Genomic DNA, 26163 nt, shown 5'->3' with positions numbered 1-26163 from the left:
CCCAGTTCAAGTCTTGCAATGATGCTTTGGGCCTCTGTTTATGCTTGGTGAATAGTCCTGTTAAAGGTACTAATTTCAGGGTGTAAATATTTCGTATATGTGTTGATCTCTGAAAACCAAGACCCTTAGTTTCATTACTGAAACTAGCATAAAAGTTCCTATTTTTACTGCTGCCTGGGAATTAGCAGAGGAAGAGTACAAAGGCAACTAACCTTTCCTTATATTCCAGATACCTAGCAAGGAAATTCTTCTATCTGTGGGCAAAAAAGACATTTGGACAAGTTCTCCCTTCCAAAGCCAGGTAGATAAAATTACAGAAATCAAGGGTGGGGTTTTTTTGTGGGTTATTTTTTTTTTTATGGTTTAGTGCTGTACCATTGGGCTAAGAGAGTACTGGCTGCCAAGAAAATACTTGGGTGTCTTTTGAGATCACTTGAAGGTTTCCTTTGAATACCCTTCTTGCTCCTGCTTTTTGTTTGTTTTTAATAATCATGGTTAAACTTTACTAACTAAATTCATAGGAATTGTGGTTGTCTTGATGAAGTTGAACTGTATGTGCATATAAATGATGGGGTATGATTGTGACACCTGCTTTAAATTTAACGATTTTTCAAAGTTATAACTAGAGATAGATCTTGAAATTCAGTTAATTTTACTGTTTGCACTATTGCTCTTAATGTATATCTATATATGCTTTGTATCTGTCTGACTTTGAAATACCTGTGGCGGATAATTCGTTTCTGTTGTTAGTGTTCTGTCAGCTACTGAAAACCAATGCTTTGATACTCTTTTGTTTTGCTTTAATTTGCATGTTCATTCTTGTTTGACCACATGCTTAGGAACTGAAGCAGTTCCCAGTGGAAAAACCTGCATTTGTTACAGTCAGAATAAGATCAGGCCCTTAATTATCCGATTTCCTTGTACTACTGCATCAAATTTATTCTATGTCTGCCTTAGCTGGTAAACTGAAGTTGTCCTGTGAACCTTACCGTTCCTGCTATCCTGTACACTGAATTTGCACTACTTTGGCTGTGTGTAAATTCAGGACAACGATTATTTTATTTTTTTTTAGGAGGATGAGTAGAAATATGTTTTATAAAGTTCAGCAAGGAACATAAGCAATAATTAATTGCCTTTTTAGATTTAAGAGTCCCTAGATTTTCATAGTTTTTATTTGCAATGTTCCATTAATGCACCAAGTCCAAAAAAATAACGTATAGCTCATTTCTCTTTCTTTTTCTTTTCTTTTCTGCTTGAGTGCTTGGAATGACTTAGCAACTTGGCTTGGGGTAGGTAGCTATGAATTGCAACTTGTGAGAGGATTCATACGTGTTTTACTGAGGGACCTCTAGGTATTCTGGGCCTAGCCCTGTTGTTATTACAGATATGACCAATTTCATTAAGCTAGTGGGATAGTTGTGATCAAAGGTTGTGAGTCTGTGCTTGTGTACTTTTTGTTTGTTAGCTTGTATGTTTTCATGGGTCTTTCTATTTTCCTTCTCTCCATCACAAAGACAAAGAGATGTGAGATTTTTTGAGAGTATTCCTACTCCAGTTGATGAGACTTTCCGGTTCTTAGGCTGCTGCCCAGGTCATCTTGACCACATGGAAAAATGTTTGAGAGAATATTTTAAAACTAAAAAAAAAAGGAATTGCTTGAAATAGTAGGTTATGACCATTATTTTTAGTTAGGTGATCAAAATCCTAATTCCCTCATGCAGACCCTCCTATATTTGAATTTTTAGTTGTTCACAGTTCAGTTGAAATGTAGTATCTCTTCTTACCTGGTCAGGTACGTGTTAATTAAATCTGGGTATAAAAGCAGAGACTCTTCTACTGAGGTTAAAGAATTTGAAGGTCATATGTGACTTGTGAATCCATTTTGTGCATGGCTTAGCATCCATTGGAAGGAGAAGGTACATGAGCAGATGAACAGCTTTGTTTTTAGCATAGATGATGTGCAGCTAGCTGAAGGAGTTCTTAAGCCTATTTAAGTGTTCTTTGGGAAGATTTTATATTTGGGATGACTTAAGATCAGCATGCTGTTTCTAAGAACACAATAGAAATATCAAGGCATTATAAAATCTGAAGTAGCTTTTGTATTTATTTCTATACATAAAATATTTTGTGTTAAAATAACAAAGAACAAAATTAGCAAGGAAAATACACATATTATCAACGGTGCTGGTTGTTTGAGTAAAACACAGAACTGAGGATAGAAGATGTGAGTAGGTCTAAAGTCACCTGGCACTGCGATATTTGGCAAGTCAGTTAACAACATCTGTCTTTCCTTCCTTGACTTTATGTGAAGTATTTACAGTCAGTAAGCTGATTGCTTCTTGTCGTACTTCACAGAGTCTTGGAGTAAAGTGTCACATTAGGGTAGTGTCTTTTAAATGCTGTTAGGCTAATCAGACAAGACTGGAAAAGAGGTAGCATAATCTTCATTAAAACTGATTTGTGGTCAACCTGGAAACCTGTATGAAGTTTCCCATGTCCAAATCTTTCCGCTGTTTAGATGCTTTTATAACCAGAAGATTCTTCAAAAAACTTTTGGAGACTGGAAGGACTGGTGGACTGTTTGCAGGGAAAGGAAGCTCAGCCTCAGAGCAGACAGCCATTACAGGTTTGTGAAATGACTTCCTATTATTGTGTGTATATAGCAACATGAGAAATTTTCCTTAGGTTCTGAAGGTGTTATTAATACCAGTAAGCAAGTTACATCAACAGTACCTCTAGGCCAAGAGCAATGTCTTAATTGCTTATTTTCATATTCCCCCCGCCCCCCGCCTTTTTTTTTTTGCTGTTGTTTTAGGATGAAGTCAAAATTTCCTATCCAACTTATCTTTAGAATGTGACTGAACTTGAAAGAATCCTACTTTTAGGCATTGGTAGCTATTTCACTGAACGGCGCTTTTTTAATTTTTCAGGCATTTACTCCATAATTTGATATTCAAGGCTTGGAGAGCCTATGTATGCCAGCAACAAGGAAAGAGGAACAAATATTATGTTGCAGAGTCTCATGGTAAGTGAAGTGATGGTAACTACCTTTATTTGGGGACATACTGAGGTGGGAGTTTCCAAGGGAAATATTTATACAGAATCTCTGTCCCTTGTAAATGTTTGCACGTTGACCTCCCCCCCCGCCCCGTGGAAGTGTAATACTTTTAGGTGCAGATGGTTGTCTAAAGCTGGCAGGGAAGGTCTGTTTGATACACTACTGTGTAGCTATATAGTTATTTAGGGATGCTGGTGAATAAGCTTAAGGGCCTCTCCATCTGCTCCGGATTGTGTTGTTTGTTTTTGGGCGGGTGGTTTGGTTGGTTTTTTGGTTTTGTTTGTCTGTTGGGGTTTGTTTTGGTTTTTTTACTTTATCACAATATGTGTTCAAATAGATATTTTTTGATAGAGAATTCCAATAACACATTCTATCAACTGTGGCTATAGAAATTAGATAATCATTCCCTGTGATATTAACTGCACATATTTTATCTGTATTCGCTATTCCTTCCAGCTTGTGTCTTGCAATGGAAAAGAAGCCCAAGCTTTCGAAGTGCCCCTTGTCTTACTGTGTAGATTCTTTGTTCTGCAATGGATTTGTCCTACTGATGAAGTTGCCTGTATTGGTTGCAACTTCCTTTGGTTTCAGGGAATATCTGTTTGCCTGAAGGGGAGGATGACCCTCTTTTAAAGATGATACTGTGGTTTTGTTCTGTGCTGATTTGCAAAACAAGTTAACTGGTCTCTTTGCATATGAATGTAGCCTCAGAATATTATACAGACTGGCACGTTTGGAAACAAACTGATAGGCTGTCTAGATTTCCTTTCTTACTGAGTGAGGCCAGAGTACTTACAGAAGCAGCTGTGTGTTAGTCAAAAAGATAGAAAAGTGACCTGTTTTAAGGTAGGTTAATACTTGATTCACTGGATCACAAGGAAATCTTAAAAAAAAAAAAGTGTGGGTGGTTTTTTTTTAGTGCAAGGGTGAAGTGGCATAAAATCCATGGTGGTTTTGGATTATTTCTTTCTAATAACTTTGCTTCAATAGTGTCAGTTCTGACAAGCCAGACTGTTGTGAGGAGAAAGTGCAGTGCACTGCATAAAGTGGTAAACTGGAATTTGTGACACCACTTCTGTTTTTAGCTGCGTGACCAGCCTGCTAAATAAACTTGACTTGTTTCTGGTTGATTTCTCTGCTTGTAATAGAGAATAACTCTTGAAAAGCTACTGATGAACCTGATGAACTTTTTTTTTTAAAACGAACCAAAGAAAATCCTGTAATTCTTACCCAACGGGGTTGTTACGCTGAATATTGTTATACAATTATATACCCTGTAAGCACTGAAGACAAAGCAATGCCATTGTCTAATAATTCACGCTGCTCTGAACAAGTGGCATGATGCTGTCAGCGTTTCAGAGTCTTGTCAGTGTGACACCCTCAGCCAGGGTGGATGGTCGCAGCTGTGGCTCTGGTGGCTGTTGTTTCAGCGTTTCCCACGAGGTGTCACTATGGTTGAGTTGAGTGGAGGTCGGGGACAAGTGGTGTTATGGAGTGGTTAAAAAATGCTAGATTCTTGCATGAACTTAAGATGCTGTAATTTTTTTGTTGTGCACAGCAAAGAAGCAAAAATTGCTCAGGACCTGGCAGCACTGGCTGGTTTATGTTGATGTTCAAAGGACAAAACATGGGATGCAGTCTGTGGCACTGGCATTCAGGGAAAGAAGCTGTTTGCGGTAAGAATGGAGCGGAAACAGGCAGAGAGGCACTGACCAGAAGGCCATGGTTTTTCCCTGTGTTCTGTTATCTTTTCTTGCGCTGGCTTTGTTCCATGTTTGACTTTTTTTTTAATTCTTTTTGGGGTGTGTGTGTCTCTGAATTCTTCTGGTACACCCATAGACTGTGAACTTAAGATTGTTGTTCATACCTTTTTCCAGTGAGAGGAAGGTGACTTCTTGCACCAAACTATGGAACCTGCGTTTGAACATGTCTATAACATTGTTTTGGCAGCATATCATGGGCAGTGTGGAGAAGACGACACTACCAGAACTGCACTGGACATAAAATGATTATTTTGGCTCTGCAGCATTGGGCCCAGAGCCTGCAATTTCGAGTAAGTCCAGGAGCTTCAGCTACTACCATTTCTGACGTTTATGCTGCACGCACGTGTGAATAAAGTTGCAGATTAATAAAAAATAGGCCTTATACTCATTTGCTTTGCAAATTGCAGTACTTATGATGGAAGAATGTATTAGGACATGAGGAAATGGAATGAAGCTGCGTCAGGGGAAGTTCAGATTGGACATTAGGAAAAAGTTCTTCACTGAGAGGGTAGTCAGTCACTGGAACAGGCTCCCCAGTGAAGTGGTCACGGCACCAAGCCTGTCGGGAGTTCAAGGAGCGTCTGGACGATGCTCTTAGTCATATGATTTAGTTTTAAGTAGTCCTGCGAGGAACAGGGAGTTGGACTCGATGATCGTGATGGGTCCCTTCCAACTTGAGATATTCTACAATTCTATGAAGAAGGTCAAAACAATTTTTTTACAAGAAAAATTTCTTTACAAGAAATCTAGGCAAAGCAAACTGGATCCATGTCTTGTATTTGCTAGGAAGCAGACTGTCCAAATATTGTCTTATACGATGCTTGATGATAGTGAAAGTATCAGAGTTCTCTCCACTAGAGAAACTAGCCACAGGTAAATAAGAGGTAAAAGAAAACAGGTGTGTGAGTTTGCAGCTGTGGCATTTTGAGCAGGGCATGAAGGGTAGTTGCATCCAGCTCTCTAGAATGCCGAACTCCACAGAGGTCCAATCCACTATCCTGTTAGGAGGCAAGATAGCACTTGCTGTTTGACAGCACCTTGCATCTTTGTAAGACAACATTTCTTACGTCCTAATGAATTTCTGTGAGCATGTTTAACTCCATTTTGGGGTAAGAAAATACAGTCCAGCATTTTGTATTCTTGAGAGGTTGTCAGCTCCTTCAGTAAATTGTTCATCTTAGCGGAAGTGAGGAGAGTGTGGTTTTCTTTCACTGGAACTGTGGCTTTTTGTCCCTTTCATTAAAAACAGGTGATGGTATTTAATTTGGCCTGCTCTGTAAGATGGCGACACTGCCTGTTTGAGGCCAGTATTCTGCTAAGGAGAAGTTGGGAAATCGTATCATATCTCAAGATGTGATTCTCTTTTATATGAAAATCCTCTGTCTGAAAGAAAGCCTGTTGTCCAAAAAGTATTATTTTGGCCTTTTAATGGAAAAAGTGTGAAAGTATCAAAAAAGGAAAGAAGTTTGATATCGACATTCTTTCTTTAACCTTTTCTATGCTCACATTCCTTTGGCGTTTGTTTGTTTGTTTTTGTTGTTTGTTTTTTTTTCCCGTTGTGGGGAGGAACCTCATTGGTCATGGCTTTCACCTTTAGATCTTACATGGAATTTCCTATTGCCTGTGTGTTCTTCCTCTTCTCTTCTTTGTTCTACTTCCCTAATCTTGTCCGGTTTTTTCCCCTTACTGCCCTCCCTCCTCAATTGTTCTGTCAGGCTTGGTTGCAGTGGCGAGAGCTGTATTTATATAGCCAGAATGACAAGCAGAAGGAGAGTAGGGCAATAACTCACCATCAGCACTGGGAATTGAAGAGATGCATGGAAGCGTGGCTAGGATACTTAAACCTCCACAGAGCAAAGAAACTTCAGAACGGTGAGTGAAAACGGTGAGTTAGGACAGAATGGGCCTCATCCCCTTTGCTTAGGGCACAGTGATGTGTTTTTTCTATTTTAGGAGACGCTGCAATGTTTCTGCTTGCTCAACAAATGATGAGATGCAACTTGGACTGTACACTGTTACAGGCCTGGCTAGCTAAGGTTATACACTGAACAGGAAGATCACCTGCTTTCCATGTGATTTAAAAGAAAATGCTTTACAGTTCCCTTGACGAAAACTTGCACATTGCATATTATATTCGGACTGAGATATCTGTGAGAAGGACGTATTCAGGACTATTATCAGTCAGTCTGTGTGGGTTTTCTTGATAGTCAGACAAATCACAACTCAGACAGGATGGTAAAGATTATTACACCAGTTCTTTTGTTTCTTCCCTTGAAGTCACTGGAATGAGTTCAGACATTTGTGTGAATTGCCTGTTGATCGGTGGTAGTGGAAAAGAATCCAGCTTGGATACCTGGGAACTAGTAATAGGAGTATGCTGACATGTAAGCAAGCTTGTATATGTTGAACAAGTGATGCAGTGTCTTAACTTCCCCTTCTTAAGTCAGTACGTTAAAATGTAAAGTAGTACATTTAAAAGTAAAGCAGTATGTTACTGCTTTAAAACTGCCTTTGTGATCAATAGGAAGAATATAGTCCGTAGCTGAGTGTTGCTGTGAATTCTTACTAGCATTTTCAGTGTTAGAGCTTCTGTCACTTCAGAACCAGTGACTTAAATGTCATGGCCTTAAATGTCATGGCCTCATCTGATATAAATGAGCCCAGGAAGGAGCAAGTCATGAGTAATTTGTGTGTTTGTTTTCTAGAGCTGGCCCAAGAGCATCACCAAAGCAGGATAGTCCGGCAGTGTTTCTCTGATTGGCGGCTGTCATGGGAGTGTAGGAGAAGAATGCATGCTCACCGAAAGGACATTGAAAAACTAGCAGCAAGGATTGCCTTATGGAGAGTCTTTGCACACTGGAAGCATTGTATCCAATCTGTATTTAGTCCCTAGCAGGGACAGGTTGAAAGCATTCCTGCAGGGGAAAGATCTGGTTAATAAGCAGGAATGTTGTGCAGTAGCACGGGTGACAATAAACATGTTATCAGAAAGATGTACGTAAGGCCATACTAACAATTCTTAAAACTGTTGCAATTACAGTATGTTAGCCTGTTGACAGCTAAGAGCCTGCAGAAGATAATTTAAGGCTGGGGAGGAATTTCTTACTTAACAGTGAATCAGAAATGTATTGTGATAAACCAGCAAAATCTAAAAACTTGACTGTAATCAAAACTTGCACAGGTAACAGTGCTGGAAATTCAAATATTGAAGCAAATTTAGATGGAGATCTAGTGCCCCTCTGTGGGAGAAGGTTGTGTATATATCAGGATGGATGTTTCTGTGTAAAAGATACTTTAACTCAGTGACAGATGTACTGTGTGTGGAAGAGACTCAACAGTGTGAGCTGGCTGAAAAACACTACAAGCATCATCTGTTGGTAAGAGCGCTGTTATGCATCAGGTGGAAGAGGCTGTGGAGAGAATTAAAATACTTCTGACTGGCAGTGTGCCTTTAATACTAACAGTGGTGTGTGGGTGTTAAGTGGGGGAGGCACCATTTTCTGCCATGGTGAGTTTGGATCGGGCATCAGGTTTCTAAATTCCAACTATTCTGGAATCTGCCAGTTGAATCCAAATGGGGAAACCATGCTGCTCTCCAAAATAGTTTTTCTTCCAATTGGGAAACTGGTGAAGTAGCAGATTAATCTTGATGGTATTGGGCTGCCATGCTGCCTGGCCATTTCACCATGAGATTGCATTTTCCCCTTGATTTTTCCCTGATTTTTTTTTTCTTCTCACCTCTACCCCAAATGTTTCTGTCTGCTTACACTGTTTTGCAACAAGAATTATTTTTTTGCCTCTGTAGTAATGCATACATGCTTCTTTTCACGAGTCCAAAGATAGCTTATTGCATATGCAGGTAGTTGAGTAAGTGTCTCTTTTTTTTTTTTTTTTTTTTTTTAAAAAAAGAAATCCTTGAAGGCTGTCTGAAAGGTGGGCACAAGCAAACCTCCAGCTTTTTTGGAACTGAATTGTTTTAAAGTGTGGATCAGTACCTATCATCAAAAGAATGGCAATAAAGCTGTTTGGATCATAGATCGAAAATGTTAGTGACTATAAGAGCACTTTAAGGCAGGATGCTCTCATAATGCTATTTACCGTGTTCATCCCTGAATCAAGATACTGTGGGATTGTAGACCAGAAGACCTTGTGCAGAGGAGACCTAAAAGGGAAGTGGATCTTTTCTGTTTTTGATAAGGAGCGAGTTATAAGTCTTGAACTGAAGGAGGAGATAGATTGGGAAAGGACTTGGGTAGTGGTGGTGATAGCTGAATAAGGAGTTAGATGTCTCGCAATAAAACCCTGGGAAAGCGGAAGGGAATTCTAGTTTAGCTGGAGAAGTGGCAGTTTGTGAGAGGAAACTGATGCATGGCTTTGAGTTCATAAATCTTAGCTATTGCAAGGAGTAGCATCAAACATAGATTGTTTGTAAGGAGCAGCCAGTTCTAAACTTACCAGTGCTTGCTGATTGGAATTACATGAAAGCTGTGTACATTTCTTGTTGTTACAGAAACTTGGTTTTAAGGGTCTTTGGCAGAATGTCATGAACACGCGTCTTCAGCAAATGAGAAAAAATCTGTCATACCGTCAGCATCAAGTTACAGTGAGTTTAACTTTTTCTTGTTCTTGTGTTAGTTTTTCTTGAGCCTATTGGCTTCCACTTTCACCTACAAAATACTGTTTTATTAAATCAGTGGCTTTGTTGCTAAATACAAAAATAACACGAGATTTTCTGTGGCAAATCAACTGTCAGTCTTAGATACATTATTTTAGTTTTCTGTTTTCCTGTTTATGGTGACTTTTTCTTTTAGCAGAAAGATTCATAGCATGTTATAAAACAAGTTTGGTATATGAAGCAATGCAGGAGGCAACCATTGCAGCATGTAGTTTCAGTAGGACATTTAATAATTTCCTTCTTTGCATTCTTCTCCCTCAATATCTATGTTTTTTCATGTCTTTGTTGTTTTGTTTCAGGTACTGCAGAAGTTCTGGAACCGTTGGAAGTCCCGTTTGGAAGAGAAAGAGGAAGAACAGCAGCAGGCCTTAATATCAGTGGCTCATGCCCGTTATAGGTATGCAGAGAAATATTAATATGAAGTTGTACAAATGTGGGATTTGTGGGCCTTTAGTTCTCTTTTAAAATCTGGTAATACCTTTGGGGGCATGACCATCCTGATGCCAATTGCTCTTATATTTTCTATGAGTAATGGACAATTTACATCTCCTGCTTCTCTGTGAAATGTGAGAGGGAGATTGATTAAGCCTAGCTCTGAGGCTTGTTTAGATTTAAGAGCTGGACGTTTTACTGGTAAGAGCAGTAGGTTGCAGCATGAGCACAGACACAGCTCAAAACACTTGCTGCTGCTTTACTCTGAGGAGGAGCAGAGGGAGTTGATGGCTCATGTATGCTACCTCTGCTGCTAGAGGTACTCTAAGACTGAAGGTAAGGCTTTTTTGTAGAAGCTAAATTTATTTAGTCCTAGGAATAAGTCAACATTAACAAAGCAGCCAGAAGGCTTTTAAATTTTACCTGTGGAGTTTGGTGGGGAGTACATGTTTGTTATGATGAAGTTGAAAGAGTATATATTTGATTCTTACACTTCCTCTGTCTATTAGTTCTTAATGCTGCTTTCAGTTCGTTCCAAAATTGCAGGACGTGCAAGTACTCTGAACTTTGTTGCCTTAGAACTTTCTTGATTTTTGGGTGAAGCTTAGCAGGAGAGAATGAGACCTCTACAAGACAGGTCTGTGCTACTCAGTACAGCATCCTGTACTCTTCAGTTTCAACTCCAGCCCCAGGATCTGAGTACTGTAAACACTTCAACCACAATATTATGGTGTTGCTCTCAAACAAATGAAACCTGTTGAGATGTCACCATGTTAGTATATTAGTGCAACGAGCCACATAGTTGCTTGGTTTAAATTAGATGCAGGGTAATAAGGGAAGGAAGGGAAGCTTCATTCTGTCATGTAAGCTTATGTGTGATGTTCTTTATCAGCTTAGCACAGCCTGTATTCAAAAAGATACTTGATTTTACTACAGCTCAGAGAACTACCTTGTGGCCTAATCAGTATCTTCCACTCAATAAAATTTCTATCTCATTTCTTTTAATCCTCCCAGCAGAGTTTGCTTTAAGTACTAAAGTATTTTATGATGCTATTAAAACCTATTTCCCATTTTCTGTATTAGAATACTAACAAAAAAAAGTTTGCTTTCCTTGGGAAAGGGTGTGTTTGGAAATCTGCTCTTACAGTGAGTCCCTTCCTGGGACATTTTCCTGTGTAAGTTAGAGAGAAAAAGATGTTGTTTAGCATTGAATGTTCTTTCCTAGTAGACTTGGGACCTTGCATCTTTCATTGGCATCTTTCATCATTCTAGAACATGGTCACACCTGTGTTCTAGAGTCATACCTTTCCATCATCAGAAGCCTGGCTTCACAGTTGAAAAGCAAGCTGCAGAAAGTCTGTTTTGCCTTGGATATTGGCTTGCTTTTTGGGAGATTCACAAATAGGTTTGGAGGGCAGGCTGAATAACGAGGGCAGCTGCATTTCTGCAAGTGATTGAGTTTTTCCAACTGGTGTGAGAGTGCAGGTGTGGTGCATTAGCTTACCCTCTGGAGACAGAGAAAAGGCTCAAAGACTCAAGAAGTTAAGCTCAGTGAAGTTGAGTTGGAGCATGCAACTGCTGCAATGTAACATATGTGTCTCTCACCAGGGAAGGGATGAACAAATGGTTTGAAGGCTCTTGTTGATTCAGTAGCCATACCTTGATTCCATGGGTCAGGAATGTTTTTGTGTGCAATCTTTTCTCTTTAGAAAGAGTATAAATGAAGTCCTATTTCCTGAATACAAAAGAAGAAAAATATAAGAAGTGTGTTCCTTGTTCAGAGGTCCAGGACTGCTTTCCAACCAGACCTAAGTAAAACTTTCATGGCAGCTTGCCAGAACTCAGCTTCCCTGTTGGTCCCTGATGCACATATGTGCTGTCTCACAAGTCAGTGCCCCGACTGCTGTGTCGGGTGGTAAGACCCAGGAGATGCCCCAGAAGAGCCATCAGTTGAGATTTGTGACTGTCTACAGATCAAAGACTCTTGCTGGCAACTCTAGGAAGACTTACTTAACTCATGTTGTTTACCAACCTATAAACTTGTAATGAGCTGTAACAGCTGCCTACTAAAAATTACCTTGTAAGAATCCAAAATATCTTTTAGGCCTCTCTAGACTAGAGAAGAGCTGGGACTTGCTGACAGTCTAATTAGTACGCCCACATGACTGAGTTCTGGAAATAACTGATGTGGTTTGAACTGGGTGCTATTTCTACTAGGCTGTAGCTCAGACTTCTGGACTAAGATGCTTCTACCATATGCTTGTTCTGTGTGAGAGATGTATAGTGCTTAGTCACAAATATATATTAATTGCATTTTTGGGATACTATTTGATAATGACTCTTGTGCAATCCTGGGAGGCAGACTAGCAAGTATTATCTTCATCTAGAGAGAAAGAATCTTTGATAATAAGGGCAACTAACCTGACCTCATTCATGAAGGAAGGCTTTGGTAGAATCCCTTCAGTGTTGAGATCAGACCACGCTGCTCTTTATTATTTGTTGTTATAACAGTTTTCAAGTCCTATTACGATGCTTGTTTGGTTTGTTTGTTGGGGTTTTTTTGTTGTTTTTAAATGAAAAAGAGTAGGATTTTCAAACTATTTCCAAGGAAGGAGGGAATGGACTATATTTACAGTGGAGAAGAAATAAAAGGTGGTTATATAATTTTTTTCTGTGTGTGTTTGTACATAAAATAAATTCTTTGGTCAGAAGTCGGAACATCTTTTGAATTATCTGAATGAAAGCAGGGAGATCTAATAACTTCAGAAAAGTCGTTAATCTTGTCTCATGTATTCTGGGCAAGATTTCTCTCCTGTGATGACGTTCTCCCTTTTTGCTTGCAGGAGGATGTTGATGAGACACGTATTTGACACATGGTTGCTGAAGGTGTGCAAGCAGCAAGAATACCGAATGGGAGAGAGGAGGGTAAATGTAACTCTTCTACCTGGCCTTGCTTAGGAAATAAAGGGAATGATTTCTTAATCACTGTCTGTGAACATCAGTTAGCATGAGATGGACTCGGGTGTTGTAAATTCCATTTTCCCTGGTGGGGGATCAAGTCAGGGGAAACAGATTACAACCAATATTTAGTGATCAGATTTTTTAAGCTAAGCTGTTTATTAATAATAGAATCAAGCTGTTATTATTAGAGGATAACTATTCACACAGTTAATTCGCTTATTCCCTCACCCAGTAAATATGTGTGTGCGCTCTCTCTCTCTCACACTGTCTCTGTTTCATAGTTACCCAGTTGAAACAATAATAGTAATAAAGAGCCAACACCAACCTATTTAAGAAGTGCAACAAACTAGTTGCTTCTTGGTAGGTGTCCAGAAAGTCCCTTAGGGGGTCCTTCATTTCCTAAGATGTATGTATAATCCTGTAGTCTTTATATATAGCAGCCACTGCCTTCTTTTATGTGGTCTGAATTACACAACTCATAGTTGATGGTAGCGTGTGTGGGTGGCCTTGTGCAGATATGGTTGACTCTTGGTGTTCTCAAGATTATCAGTTCTTGCGAATTCAACAGGATCCGTTTCTGGAGCTTATCGGTTCTTGGGAGTCTTTCACATGCTACTTATCAGCTTGTGTTCTTCCTCTCTTTGGCCTGCTGTTTTCTGATAACAGTTTCTCCATCCGCATGCATATAGGTACCTGTAGAACACGTTCACATAAACTCGCAGCAAAGGGGCTTTGATGACATGTGTCCATTGCTCTTCAACATGAGAAGAGGAAAGCAAATATCGGACAGTTCTGTGCATGTCACCTTTAAAGAATTGTCTTCTGTTGTTTGTAACTGGCCTGTGTCTTGAATTCATTGCCACCTTCTTTCCATTATAGGCTGTACTTCATTTTGAAAGACAACTATTGCGTTGTTTCTGGTGCTTCTGGCGTAGAAGAACAGCTGCATGTTTGGAGGAGCAAGAGGGCTTGGTTCGTGCAAGAGATCACTACAGTAACTTGCTTCTGCTAAAGGCTTTCTGTCTATGGAAGCAAAATACTCAGGAGAGAAAAACAGAGTAAGAAGGTTTTTTAAAAGGGAGAATTATTTGGATTGGCCCTGTGGTGGCCTACTTTTGACAAAGCAGCATTTAATTCACAATGACTCTGACTCTTTATTTGTGCTTTAGAATCTGCTGCTTTGTCTTTCACTCAGTAAATGACTTACTGAAAATAGCAAGTGTGGACTCATGCCTGTGCTAGAGAGGTTCAGTAACATGGATTGCATTGTAGGAGAAATAATTAAATTATTTTTCCTGTAGGAGGCTCAAGGAGATGCAAGCCTCAAGATTTCACCATTCAAAGTGTCTGCAGCAGACTTGGAACAAGTGGAGGGAGGTGAGAGAGTTAACAGATGGGGAAGAGATTGAATCCTTTTTGTTATGTTCAGATTGCTTGTACCCATATGGCTAGAAATTAAATTGTTTATTTTAAACACTAGTCATTCCTAAGCCCTTCTCCCTTTTCAGGTGAACAAAACCAGTTCAGTGTGGGCGGAACACGAATTGTGTAGGGAGGAGGGGGAGTTCTTTGACTTCTTGTTCACTTGTCCAGGTATAGTGAGAACGGGACTATAGTTTAGGAGATTTATCTGGGAACAAAACCAGAGTTAGTGTGATGAGATTGTCCCTCGCCAATACTGTGTATGTCCTTCTCAAAACTTTCCTTAAGTTAGAAGTTTGCAGCAAAGCCATGGTGTATGGTCTGTCATTGTGTACAGGTCATAGCAGGCCCTATCAAACGGCACTTCGCTTTTATGCTGGGCCTTTTTCTTACCATGATGTGAGGTTCCAAATGTGCCTTGCAGCACGTCTTGAGAATCTATGAGAAATTTTGGAGTTGATACTAGTCTGTTGGTTCAGAACTGTTAACTTGAGTGAACTGCATCAGTCTTCAAGAGGATTCCTAAAAAGAGCAGAGAAAAAAAAACCTCAGCTAGGCCTTTTGGGGGAATAGTAGAGTGCAGCACCAGTTTGAGTGAGAACCTATTATAGCAAAATAAAGGACTGATGTTTCCCCAAAGACTGGGAATGGTCCTTTTCCCTCTGCTCTCTGCTGTTGCCTGTTTTCCCTCCACCATGTGTACGTATCTTTTTTTCTCTGCCCCCCCCCAGTATGTGGGACGTCAGCGTGAGAAATGGAGAAAGTTGGTGCAAGCAGACGTGCACTATCAGCGCACATTACTGGGCAAGACCTTGGCAGTCTGGAAGGTAGGAGGGAATGTCCTTTTCTTCGTGGGACTTGTCTGTGTGTGCTTAAGTGTTTCAGTGAGAACTGAAGAGCTGCCATGCTGTTTCACTCCAGGCACTTACACACCAACTGTGCAAGGTAGAATGGAGGCTATTGTGGATAGGGTTGTATAAGCTCTAGCATTGCTTTTTGGAGAGAAAGAACCAATGTAATCTTGTGGCTTTGGTGAAGGGTATGTAATAGCTAGTGTAAACTAGTGTATAATGGCTGTTCATTTCAGAAAAACAGCATTCAATTTCAGTGGCTGTAACATTTTTTTTTCCCTATACTCTACTGCTGCTACTACTTTACTAAGCTGCTACTAAGAGTTTCCAAATGTCTTCTCTCCTCAGAGATGTTGGCAGTTGAGGGAAATTTTACCTCTCTCTGCTTTTCTTGCAGAGTTACCAGCATAACATACAGTGCATTCTATACCAAGTAGCTGAAAAGGAGAAACGGCACACTAGACTACTGCTGCGGTAAGCCTGTGTTTCCTTGTGCAGCGTGAGAGAGCAGTGATTGCACTGCAGTCAAATTACTCTTTTTCTTTCACTGCCGCCATTGTAAATTTTTGAGTGTTCAGTGCTGGGAATTGACTCTGCCGTGCATTGCTATTTCTGTGCAGGTCATCTAGCTAAAAGAAGTCAACCTCTTCCTGGATTGCCATCTGTTTTGCTTTAACTTTTTTTTATCTGTGTTTAGTCCCATGAGAGACAGCAAACTGTATCACTCCCTGCAGTGCATGGATTCTGACTGCTATGACACAAAAGCAGCCTGGAAGATGTAGAGGCCGTCTTGCATTATAGTGAGGAGAGTGATTAATGATAATATCACTTTGTGTTGGTTGTAGTTGCTTTAGTTTTAACTACCTCATTTGTTTTTAGTGCTATAAACTTGAGTCACTTGCAGAGCCTGATTGACTCAGTTTAAGATGCTAGATTTAAGAGTGTGTTCTGCTTTTGCACTGCCTTCTCCAGCAGAGACCTGAAGGGGCAGAAGTTGACTTGCAAGATTGGGTTTATAGAGGCAGCTGGTTTTGGTTCCCCTGCGAATGGGAAGGTACCAAATGAAAAAGTGAGAATCATTCTTAATGGTGTTTTTAGTTTTTTAATTTTTTATACATTTTGCCTTCAGACAGCTTCTGTGTACGTGGAGAGAAAATGCCCTTGCTCTTACACGTGAAGCTAAGGCAACTACTCAGGCAGATGAGCACTACAGGAGAGCAATCCTGTCAAAGGTAGGGTCTGTATAGCAGATACCCAGGTACAGATGCTAGTTCAGGCAGGGGTCAGGTAATGCAATTAGAAGGACCAAAAACTTCATCTAAGAGCCACTACTAAGAAAGGTCTAAAAAGTGGGAGTCCCATCTTATTTTCATACGCATCTCTGAAACTGTTGTCTCTGAGCGAGCTCATGGTTTTTCCTCTTCCTTTCTTTCTCCCCATTTCCTAGAAGGAAGGGAAAACCAGTAGTATGATACAGCATAGTAGAGTTACCTTGGGGGGGCGGGGGGATGGGCAGATGGAGAGACAGAAAAGAATGCCTTGAAAAATGCCAGGGGGACCCTCTGAAATACTGCTGTATTCAATTTGTGGGAAATTTGCACTGTCTTGGGGAGCCTTATGTGGAAAATGAGATGGAAATAGTTATGGTGCCAGGAATGTGGAGTACATTGCTTCCCCTTCCAAAGAACATTGCAGTGTCAGTCTGTATCCTGTCTCTTGTTTGCATTATATCTTTAGGTGTTGATACAGTGGAGATACACTGCCTCGCTACAAGTGTATTACCGTCAGCAGAAGATGACAGCTGTGATGGAGGCCAGAAAACATCTGGATATAGGTGAGCTGATGGAGATATTAAACTCTCAAAAGACTTAGCTATCTGTGTACGATCCTTAGAAAGACATGGCTTAGTAGGCCAGTCTTTTGTATCATATGTACAGATGAAATGACTGGATGGTCTGTTAAGCCTACAAGGGATGTCCCCATAGAATGGGGAATGACCTGGGACTCCAGTGATCTGTTGAAGGCTTCTTGTGTGACTTTTGCTTCTCTATTGGTTCCTTGTCTATATAAGGGATGGTAACGCTTCCTTCCTCAAAGGAATTTTCCATTATTAATTTTGAGAAGCTCAGACGTCTCTGTTTTGAGGGCAGTGCAAGTAATCTTATCAATTACTGCTTCAATCTTTCTCTAGTAATTAATACAGAAAGGCCGTCAAACTCTGCAAGCATTTTCATGGTACCAGCCACATTCTTGACATGAGGACTCTGAAGCACAAAGAGGGCAAATAATTTCCTAAAGATTATAAAGAATGTCAATGGCAGCAGGGAAGACTTGCAAGTCACGGCTCACTGTCTGTTACCTGAAGTGTTTCATGATCCTTCTTCCTAGTGCTGAGTATTGTTAGTGTTAAGTATTACTAAAACAGTCTGGAAGAGTAGCTGATCGCTTGATACTCTCTGACATTAATAGTCTCCTTTTGGTACATTAGTTAATTTATCTCCTCCTAACAGTGCATTTACAGACCCTGTTTCTTCACTGGAAGGAATTAACCAGGGAGTCTCTGATGCTGAGGGCTCAGCAGCACAGGGCAATACAGCACCACCAGCAGCACCTACTCCAAAAGTACCTGGTGAAATGGAAGAAATATCATCAGCGATGCCTTGGGAAAATGGTGAGAAGGATCAGCAGCCTCCCCAGCCAGTGACCCAGGGTGGGAAGTTGTGGTGTGGAGGAGGTCATGTGCCCTGGTGATGAAGGCAATGGTAGTCTTGGCTGAGGAGGAGCATGACAGCCTTGTGCATTGAGGAGGCAGGAACATGCCTGTGTCTTGCCTGAAGAAGCTTTGATAGAACTAATAGACTTAACAAGAGATGACAAGTTGGGCTTGGCGTGTGTGGGATCATTGACTGTCAATGAAATCCTTGCTGAGCTTATAGATACTTGCAAATGGGGTTACACCATATGGCACTTAGATATTGAGGGTGGCCTCAATGGAACAAAGGGAAGGTGATAAAGGCTGTTTGGTACCTGTTCTGCTCTAGTAGCATTTGGCTCAGATAAGTGGGGTTTGTCTGCAAGTGACTCACTGTTTTGGTCGCCTTACAGCTACTACAGAGACAGGGAGATCAGCTAATGGCTCGTAGACTTTGCTCTGCTTCCTTCTCTTGCTGGAAGACACAGGTAAGGAATTGTCCCCTGGGTAGGTATCTAGCTCCTTGCTGATCCTTATCCCTTCTTCTCCTTCATATTCCACTTACACGTGAAGACCTCAAAAATTTATTTAAACATTTTCTGGATTTTTTTGTTCCACTAGCACAAGAGACATCTTGTCATATACTGGGTGAACTGAGTAGGTTATTCTGCTATGGCTCCACCAGCACTTCTGTTTGGTTGATGCTCCATTTGGCTGGCGTTTCTGGTGTGGGATATGTAAACTCCTAACCTGGTTGCTGTGCAATTTTTTTCCCTGATAGCTGTTGCAGCAGCGATGGGAAAAGCTGAAGACAGTGCAAGCATTGTGGCACTGGTCCCTTTCATTGCAGAGGAAGGTAAGAGTGTTTGGGGGTCAGGGGCAGACAACTGAATTTGCAGATGTGCAGATCATGTGCAGATTTGACTGCGATCAGCACAGTGCATACTGAATAGCTGTTTCCTTTCATCTTTGGGGTGCTATATGTTATTTTAGGATGCTGGAAAACCATCCCTAAGTCCTCTTATCAGATTAAAAAATTTGCACGTTTTTCCCCATCCAGCCTCAACTGACTTAAATCCCTGTCCCTTTGTCCTTGTGGTAGTGTCCTGCTGTTGCTGTAGCTCTGCCTGTTGCTATCCAGTGGAAGGGAAAATGTTCCTGTCTGCCGGGAGAGTCCCTGGCCTGGAACCTGTCTTTGTAACACTCACAGCTATCTGCTGTTCATGTTGTAGGTATTTGATGCTTGGCTCAGATTTGCCAAGGGACAACAACAGAAGAAAGATCACACTGAAAAAGCCACAGGAGTTTTCCACACTACTGTTCTGAGAGAAGGTGTAACCCGGGTCTTGAGATACACTGCTGGCATGGAACAGCTGGGGGGACAGCTCCAAGCCCAGCACCAGCTGAAGGTGAAAGAGACAAGTGATTGCTCAGATACATCCAGGACTGGTCTGCTCTCATCTACTCTGTGTGTGTGTATATGTATCTTGGAGCCCTACATCTCGGCTCTTGCTTGGATCTGACATACACTTTTGCCTGTGGTTCAAACCAAAACACCCAGTCCTTTCATTCAGCTGAGACTAGAGCACTTCAGACTTGTGTTGCTAATTGGGAACCTTTCTTAATGAAGCTATTTCAAAACTGGCCAATTCCTACCGTAGACAATACAGATGGATGAAACCTTTGCCTGTGGGTATGGTCTGGGCTCTAAATTCTGTGCTAGAATGAAGAATTAGAGGCTGCATATAATCCTGTCTTAGCTTTAGCATCACTTACACCTTCAAATATGGGCTAGTGTCACTTCTGCCTTTGAGTATCAGCCCAGCCCTGTGTGTGGAAAGGAAGATAGGGATGCCTGTATTGATAGCTCTCTTCCTGCTCCTGGGCAGCTTTCCCAGCTCTTGTCCAGATTTTCAAGACACTAGTTGTTCCATTTGCTAATGTGCAGCCTGCCTCATTGCAGAAGTACCCAGCTAATTCTCTTTACCCAAATGTTACCACAGTGGACCTGCTAATTTAGCTTAGAGAGCTGGTATGGCTGTGAGGTCATCAGAAATCTCAGTTCCTTTCTGTGGTGGTGTTCTCCCTGGGTGGCGTGCTATTGCTTCCTACTCTCAGCTGTCAAATGCTTTATTATTCTTTGTGTTGGCAGGCAGCCTACAACCTTCACCAGTCAGTGTATCGTTGTGCCATGCTGTGGAAACAGAAGGCTCTCTCCAACAACTTAAATAAGCCTTGTTCTTTTCTGCCACCTCTGAAGAAGCAAGTGACGTTTAAAATGCCTGATGTCAGCCCTGAAACAAGAGGACATTCAGAGGAAGAGCCATGGCCTTCAAAATGCAGTCATGTACCATTTCACCTTGCTGATGGGGACACAATTCGCAGTGATCTGTGAGTGTAAACTTCTAGTCCCTCCTGTGTTTCTCTGGCATATATGTAGCTTTGCATATATGTAGTCTGTCTGTGTGTGTCACTTTTGTATTTCCAAGTTTTCACACTGATGACTGTTATTTCCATGCAGTTTCCCTAACTCTTTCTCTGACCCTGCATCATACAGCTGGCGTTGCAGTTATATGAGAGCTGCTGCGTAATGCATACATCAGCCCACAAATAATGAAAGAATTTGTGACTTTATACTTACATATCAGTGACGAGTAGAATCAGCTCAGCTATATACTTTCCACTGTGCGTTTCTCAATATACCACTATGAATTCATGGAGCATTGGTCATTTGTCATAGGAACAGTTACACAGAGAAACATTTGAAAGATGTATGTGATGGGACTTTTACCGTGATGAGAGCTTATCTTGCCCAAGTGACCTAGAGCTGTCACTGAAGCTCTTCTTTTTTTTTTTTTCACTGAAGTCATATATAGGGTCTGATGAAATGATAAACATCAAGATCCTGGCTGTGTAGAAACTGAACTTTCTTCTTGCCCCTTTCTTTCCTTTGGGGAAGCTATTCCTTAAAAATTCTTACTGATCATGGGGCAATTGCAAGGAAGAATCTTCCATGAAGCTTCTCAGTCCAGGACAGGAGCCTTACAGGGAAGTAAGGTGATAGCTTCACATTTCTTTAAGCTAGCATATGCTGCCAAAAGTAGTAGTTCTGCCTTGTTCAGTTCTGTCCCTTCCACCGCTCCTCGTGGCACAATCATTCATATGGTGAGCCAGATTATGACATTAATACAGGTCGAAATTTAATCTTTAAAAATTATTATTGCGTGCATGGGGAATGTTGCAAAGCAGGGATGAATGATGGAATAGGACGGTTTCTTTAGCTGCAGTGCCAGCTTATGCCAATTTAAAATAATCATGAATCTGGGGCATTATTGGTTCTGTTTGTTCTTTTCAGAAATGCTATTCGACAAGCAAGGTTACCACCACGGAGGCCTGACTTCCTTCTGCAATCTCTGGAAAGCAAGGAACTGCTGGGACCTCCTTTTACTAGGTAGAAAATCTGTTTTTAAGAGGGTGACTTACAGTGGGCCTTATGCTATGCTTATCCCCTCAAATCCCCTTACCTTGATAATACAGGGCATTCAGTAATTATGTGACTGTGCATTGCTCTATACTATCAAAAGGCCATGGTGACCTTAAAAACTTCCAGTTTCTTATGTGAACCAGACAAGAATAATGTAATTTTCAAGTTAATTTTAAATAGCAACCAAGGCCTTTGTTTCATAAGTGAGAGATTTTGAGGGAAAGACAAGGCACAGCACTTATTTCCAAAATTAATGGGCTTAGTTAATAAGTTAAGTTTCCTTTTCTGTCAGTCTTGCCACATAAACTTGGAAGTTTGAGTTGTGCATGATGCTTTTTGGCTCATAGATCATATCTGCTCCACAACAGGTTTGGGTGTGGATTTAACTAATCTACTGGGGAATCATTAATGATTCTGGTAATGCAGAGCCAGAACTGAATAGTCCTCTCTGGCTTGGCTGAATCAATTTTGCTGCTCTAAAAGGAGCTGCTTTTTTATTTTTACTTTCCCCAAAAGGTCTATGCTGCTGAAATAGTTCAACTAAGCAGTGGTTTCACGGTCTTGAGTGTTCTGCATTTGTTTTAGTTATGGTATCACTTCTTAAGCCCTGAAAGTGAGTGATTTGAAACTGCTCTTGCTATAGAGGCTGAAACTGCTTTTAAGCAGATGTTTAAACTGAACTTTTTTGTGTGAAACTGTTCTGTAATTAGCTTTAGAGAAGGGAGATATCTATCAATTTCCCGTCAAAACCTGAGATTGCTGCTTCTGCTTGCCTCTTTCTCTTGTCCCCAAACCAAAATAAAGCTGGATTTTGTTAACGGGTTGAATTCACAGCTCTAAAGAAATTTTTTCAGCCTGGATTAATGTGGATTTGGAGCAGGGCAGGTTGGAGTAATGGAAACCTTAACTGCTTTGCTGCTTTTGTTGTTTGTTTGTTTTGGTTTTTTAAACCATTGTGGTGTTTTTCTCCTTTATTTTTATTTTTTTAAATTGGGGCTTCCCCTGCATAGTAAAGCAGCTAACTGGAAAGCTGTGTGCAAGGGAATAAGATTCTCCCTTTTTTTTTTTTTTTTTTTTTTTTTGCACTGACTGCAAAGGACAAGACCAACAGGTTGCAATGTATAGGGAACTCATCCTTCTTCCTTTACAGATCAGAGGCACCCTTTCAGCAAACATCTGTGAACAAATGTTCTGCACAGACTGGGAACTTAATGCTAATACCTCAAATGGAAGAAAGTACCTGTAAACATCTATCTCAAATGAGCAATACCACGCATTCCTATCCATCTCTCACACATGCTGCTCTCCGGTCTGTACCACTGTGGACACATGATGTGTGCCGTGCTGTTCAGAGGCCAGAGCTATGGTCTCCTTCATCTGTCATGCCCCAAATGAAAGCTGGAGCAGAAATGGTGAGTGTATTGCTGAAGGAGAACCTAGTGGGCTTACTGGGCTACTGTCAACATGCATGCTGCTTGTTGCTGTTTTTTCTTGTGGCTCCTCTGGACTGCCCATCTGGTTGTTGAGCTATTCTTTTCTTGTTCTAGCTATCATCTTAAAAGCTGACCAAATTAACTGGCTCTGAATGCCCAAGAACTGTTTACCACCAGTCTGAAGCAATATTTCACTAGCTGACCAGTCCACATGTGTGTTGTACTGTAATTCATACCTTTTTTCCTGGTCTTGTGTCTTTCCTAGCAGGATGCTTTTCCTAGCAATTGACTTGAGAGTGTTGCTCCTTCAAAGAGTTCAGAGCAGTTAGTTTGCCAACCAGATTACAGGGATTTAAGAGTAACTCAGTTTAGTAGCAGTGGCTATTGCTGAGTCTCAAAAATTGAAATTCACTTCACCTGCAAGTAGGTACTTGCATTTTAAACTCCTCTGTTCCATGCAGAATGGGAGGTGTTAATCTTGATGAAATATCTGCATGCTAGAAATGAAAGAGCCCATTTCTTAAGCTCCACTTCTTCTGTGGTATTTTATGAGAGGGCCTCAGCAACTACGGGGGATGTCTGAGTGGGAATAGGGCTTAGTAGGTCAGGTGCATCCTACTTGTAGGGCTTACTCAAGAAAACCCTGAGGAAAAAACCAGTATCATTCTGACCTTGTAGAGAGGTCAGCCTGGGAGTGGTCACAAAGGAGCCCATTCCCAAGACTCTCAACAGGACTCTCTGGAGAAGTTGCAACCAAACTTGCAGCCATGTTTGCTGTCACCTGAAGACTTGGTGGGAAAATGGAGTCACCAAACTGCAGGTAGGTCCTCAGATCTAAACTGTAGCAGTTGTGTGTCCTCCTCCAATATATGCAAGACTGCAAGTCAACTCTACCAAATGTAAGGGAGACAAGGCAGTCTTGTATGCCTGCATCAGGAGGTGAAGAGTATCAGTCGTTCCTTTTCAGGATGGTAATAGTGTTTTATGGACTCTGCTGAATCAGGGGACTAAAGCCCTGTTCTAGGGATTTGAAGGATGGGAACTGCTAGGGGTCAGCTTCTTTTAGAAAGAATGTGCTCAAGTGCTGGGGTATTCGTGTACACAAAGCTGAATGTACAGCAGAACTCGCTTCAGGAGGCAAGAATTCACCCAGTAAGGGTCTCTAAGTTTTCCCCGTACTTACAGTATGGTTGTAAAGGGGACGGATGCTGTCTAAGCACCTCTCAATATGGTGTTTTTAATGACATAAGGGCATGAAATTTGTGTTCCACGGGACTAGACTGATTGACTGACTTCTAGAGTAGACGTAAAACACTAAATCATGAATAGCATTTGTAGTACTAAACCATTCACTAGAGCATTTATCTTTTTTTGTATGTTTAAACTGAGTCTTGAGAGCTTGTAATGCTGTCAGGGCTCCTGCCCTCTCACTGTACCTGATCTTTTGGGTGAATAGGTACATGTCACAGGGTGACAAAATGTGTGAAAAGGACTCCAGAGGGTTCCATGTTTCCTGTCTACTAACGTGACTTTCCTTGATAAGAAGAAACAGTGTAAGTCTGCTCTGTTTCCATTGCTTGTGCCTTGTATCTTCCATTCAGCTGAAGGGGAAGAAAGGCAGCACAGTTCCAGAGAAGAAATGGTGCTACAGAGAAAGCTGGAAGTTGAACTCCGACACATCCAACAGCAGATGCAGTACTACTTCAGCAGGAAACAAGAACTCAAGTATGTTGCAAAGCCCCCTTAGCCAGGCTTTCTTAATGCTGTCAACTCAATACTGCATTTTTTGTATGTATCTACTTTGAAAATAACCAGTCTGTTCACAGCAGAACTGTGAATGAAACAGAGAAAAGTTCTAGAGATTTTTAAGAGTTCACTCCATGTGGGAGAGAGTACATGCACAACTTCTTTTGTAGTCAGCAAGTGGTTTAATTATACCTTTGGCAGCTATTGGAGAAAGCATGACAAAGGTATCATTGGGTGTAATCTGAAGGCAGTACAAATGAACTTGGCAGAGCAGCTGAAATTTAGCTTTTAGTTCTTTTATCATGAGGAATGAAGACTTAGCTTTTTCAGCTGTCAATTAAAAAAAAAAAAACGGCTGGAGTCTGACAACTTTTCTACTAGAACAAGACGACATTTACAAAAATGTTTAAAAGAAAATGGGGCTTGGAGGGGATTCAAGGAAAGGAAGAAGTCAGGAACTAGGAGTAGGAAATGGAGACAACAGCTTTCAGGCGGATTTCTCTGCCTTCCAGCATCCTTTTTTTTTTCCTCTTATTTTAAAGACTTTTATCATTCACTGGTTTGAGACAAAAAATTGGGTCTTATTGCGAGTATCAATTGCAGGTCTAGTTGGCTTAGACTGTCGAGCTCCTAATTGGCATAAGAATCCTTCTAATCCATTTTATCAGATCCTGTCAGCAGCAGGCACAGATTCTACACAGGTGGCTAGAAATGAGCACACAACCAGAGGACCAAGATGGTGTACACAGAGTTCAGGAAGAATTGGATCAGGTGTGTAAATAGCAGACAAATTGAAGTTACTTAAGTGATTATCGCTATGCTATGCTATGCACTTAGCCTAAAGGCTGATGGTAATTGTGAGGAACTGTATAGTAAGCTGTTATTAAAATGCCAGAAGGGAAACTTGTAATCAGAAGTGGGCTGTCGAGCAGAATGGACTGCTGTATAGATGCATCTTCCTATTTGTTCAGAAATGTAACTCCAGCTCCAACAGATCTTTTGAAGGCTATTTCCAAGCTCTATACCAGGCTTTAGTAGATTCAGTCTCAAATTTTTTTCTGTGATTTCTCAGGACAGTGTAGCTATACTACGACTGCATTGCCGTCAGTCCCCAAGTTCATACAGCCATATGTGTGGGGTACTGCACTGTTACCTCTAAAGCTAGCCAGTACTTGGCTGTTCCCGAGTGACGCAATCCTGTCACTTAATGGTTCTTAAGTAGGATAATACAAAGGCTGCTAGAGCTGCTTCACTCTTCCCCTGTCAAAAAGACTAAATGCTGTCTTGCTGTACAAACAGCTTATGCAATTGTTTTCACTTTCAGTTGCACATGAGGATCAACACTCTCACCAAAGCACAACTAAAAGAGAGACATCTTGTGCAGAACCTGGTTGCCCGCCTGCATGATATCCAGATTGCTCTGGATATATAACACATCTGAACCAATTTTCCAGCTCATGGGTAGGACTTTTTGCCTTTAGAGGGAAGAGATGTATACATTGTCTTAGTCTATGTATGGCATTTTTTAACTTAAATATTTTTGTTTGTTTTATTTTGTTACTACAGCTGGTTAAAAACCAAACCAACCAGGAGCTAAATGTACCTCATGCTGCACTTGCAATACCTAGTTTAGGTTACCCTGACAT

General features: G+C 40.9%; 1 protein-coding gene across 4 annotated transcripts in view; it reads left to right on the top strand.

Annotated features, from left to right (window-relative positions):
- The window catches only part of SFI1 (SFI1 centrin binding protein), a 30258-nt gene extending 4106 nt beyond the window's left edge, over nt 1-26152 (top strand). For 2 of the 4 annotated variants that reach the window (XM_076352703.1, XM_076352702.1), the window contains 28 exons: nt 230-301; nt 2519-2626; nt 2931-3025; nt 4617-4734; nt 5009-5111; nt 6537-6693; nt 7527-7688; nt 8131-8198; nt 9332-9424; nt 9796-9893; nt 12772-12853; nt 13769-13947; nt 14191-14266; nt 15043-15138; nt 15560-15636; nt 16292-16394; nt 16900-16996; nt 17673-17833; nt 18268-18342; nt 18636-18710; nt 19087-19263; nt 20007-20245; nt 21210-21305; nt 22489-22750; nt 23450-23591; nt 24373-24496; nt 25186-25288; nt 25842-26108. In XM_076352703.1, the coding sequence (XP_076208818.1) occupies nt 230-301; nt 2519-2626; nt 2931-3025; nt 4617-4734; nt 5009-5111; nt 6537-6693; nt 7527-7688; nt 8131-8198; nt 9332-9424; nt 9796-9893; nt 12772-12853; nt 13769-13947; nt 14191-14266; nt 15043-15138; nt 15560-15636; nt 16292-16394; nt 16900-16996; nt 17673-17833; nt 18268-18342; nt 18636-18710; nt 19087-19263; nt 20007-20245; nt 21210-21305; nt 22489-22750; nt 23450-23591; nt 24373-24496; nt 25186-25288; nt 25842-25949 (3346 nt within the window). In that variant the 3' untranslated portion in view covers nt 25950-26108. Of the gene's footprint in view, nt 1-229; nt 302-2518; nt 2627-2930; nt 3026-4616; nt 4735-5008; nt 5112-6536; nt 6694-7526; nt 7689-8130; nt 8199-9331; nt 9425-9795; nt 9894-12771; nt 12854-13768; nt 13948-14190; nt 14267-15042; nt 15139-15559; nt 15637-16291; nt 16395-16899; nt 16997-17672; nt 17834-18267; nt 18343-18635; nt 18711-19086; nt 19264-20006; nt 20246-21209; nt 21306-22488; nt 22751-23449; nt 23592-24372; nt 24497-25185; nt 25289-25841 lie in introns of all 4 variants that reach the window. The other 2 variants (XM_076352704.1, XR_012996539.1) reach the window with 2 other exon arrangements.
- The last annotated feature ends 11 nt before the right edge of the window (nt 26153-26163 follow it).

Source organism: Aptenodytes patagonicus, chromosome 15 (genome assembly GCF_965638725.1).
Source record: "Aptenodytes patagonicus chromosome 15, bAptPat1.pri.cur, whole genome shotgun sequence".
In the NCBI taxonomy this organism is placed as follows: Eukaryota; Metazoa; Chordata; class Aves; order Sphenisciformes; family Spheniscidae; genus Aptenodytes; species Aptenodytes patagonicus.
The sequence above is the reverse complement of the archived record's forward strand: the minus strand, read 5'-3'. Positions and strand labels throughout refer to the sequence as shown.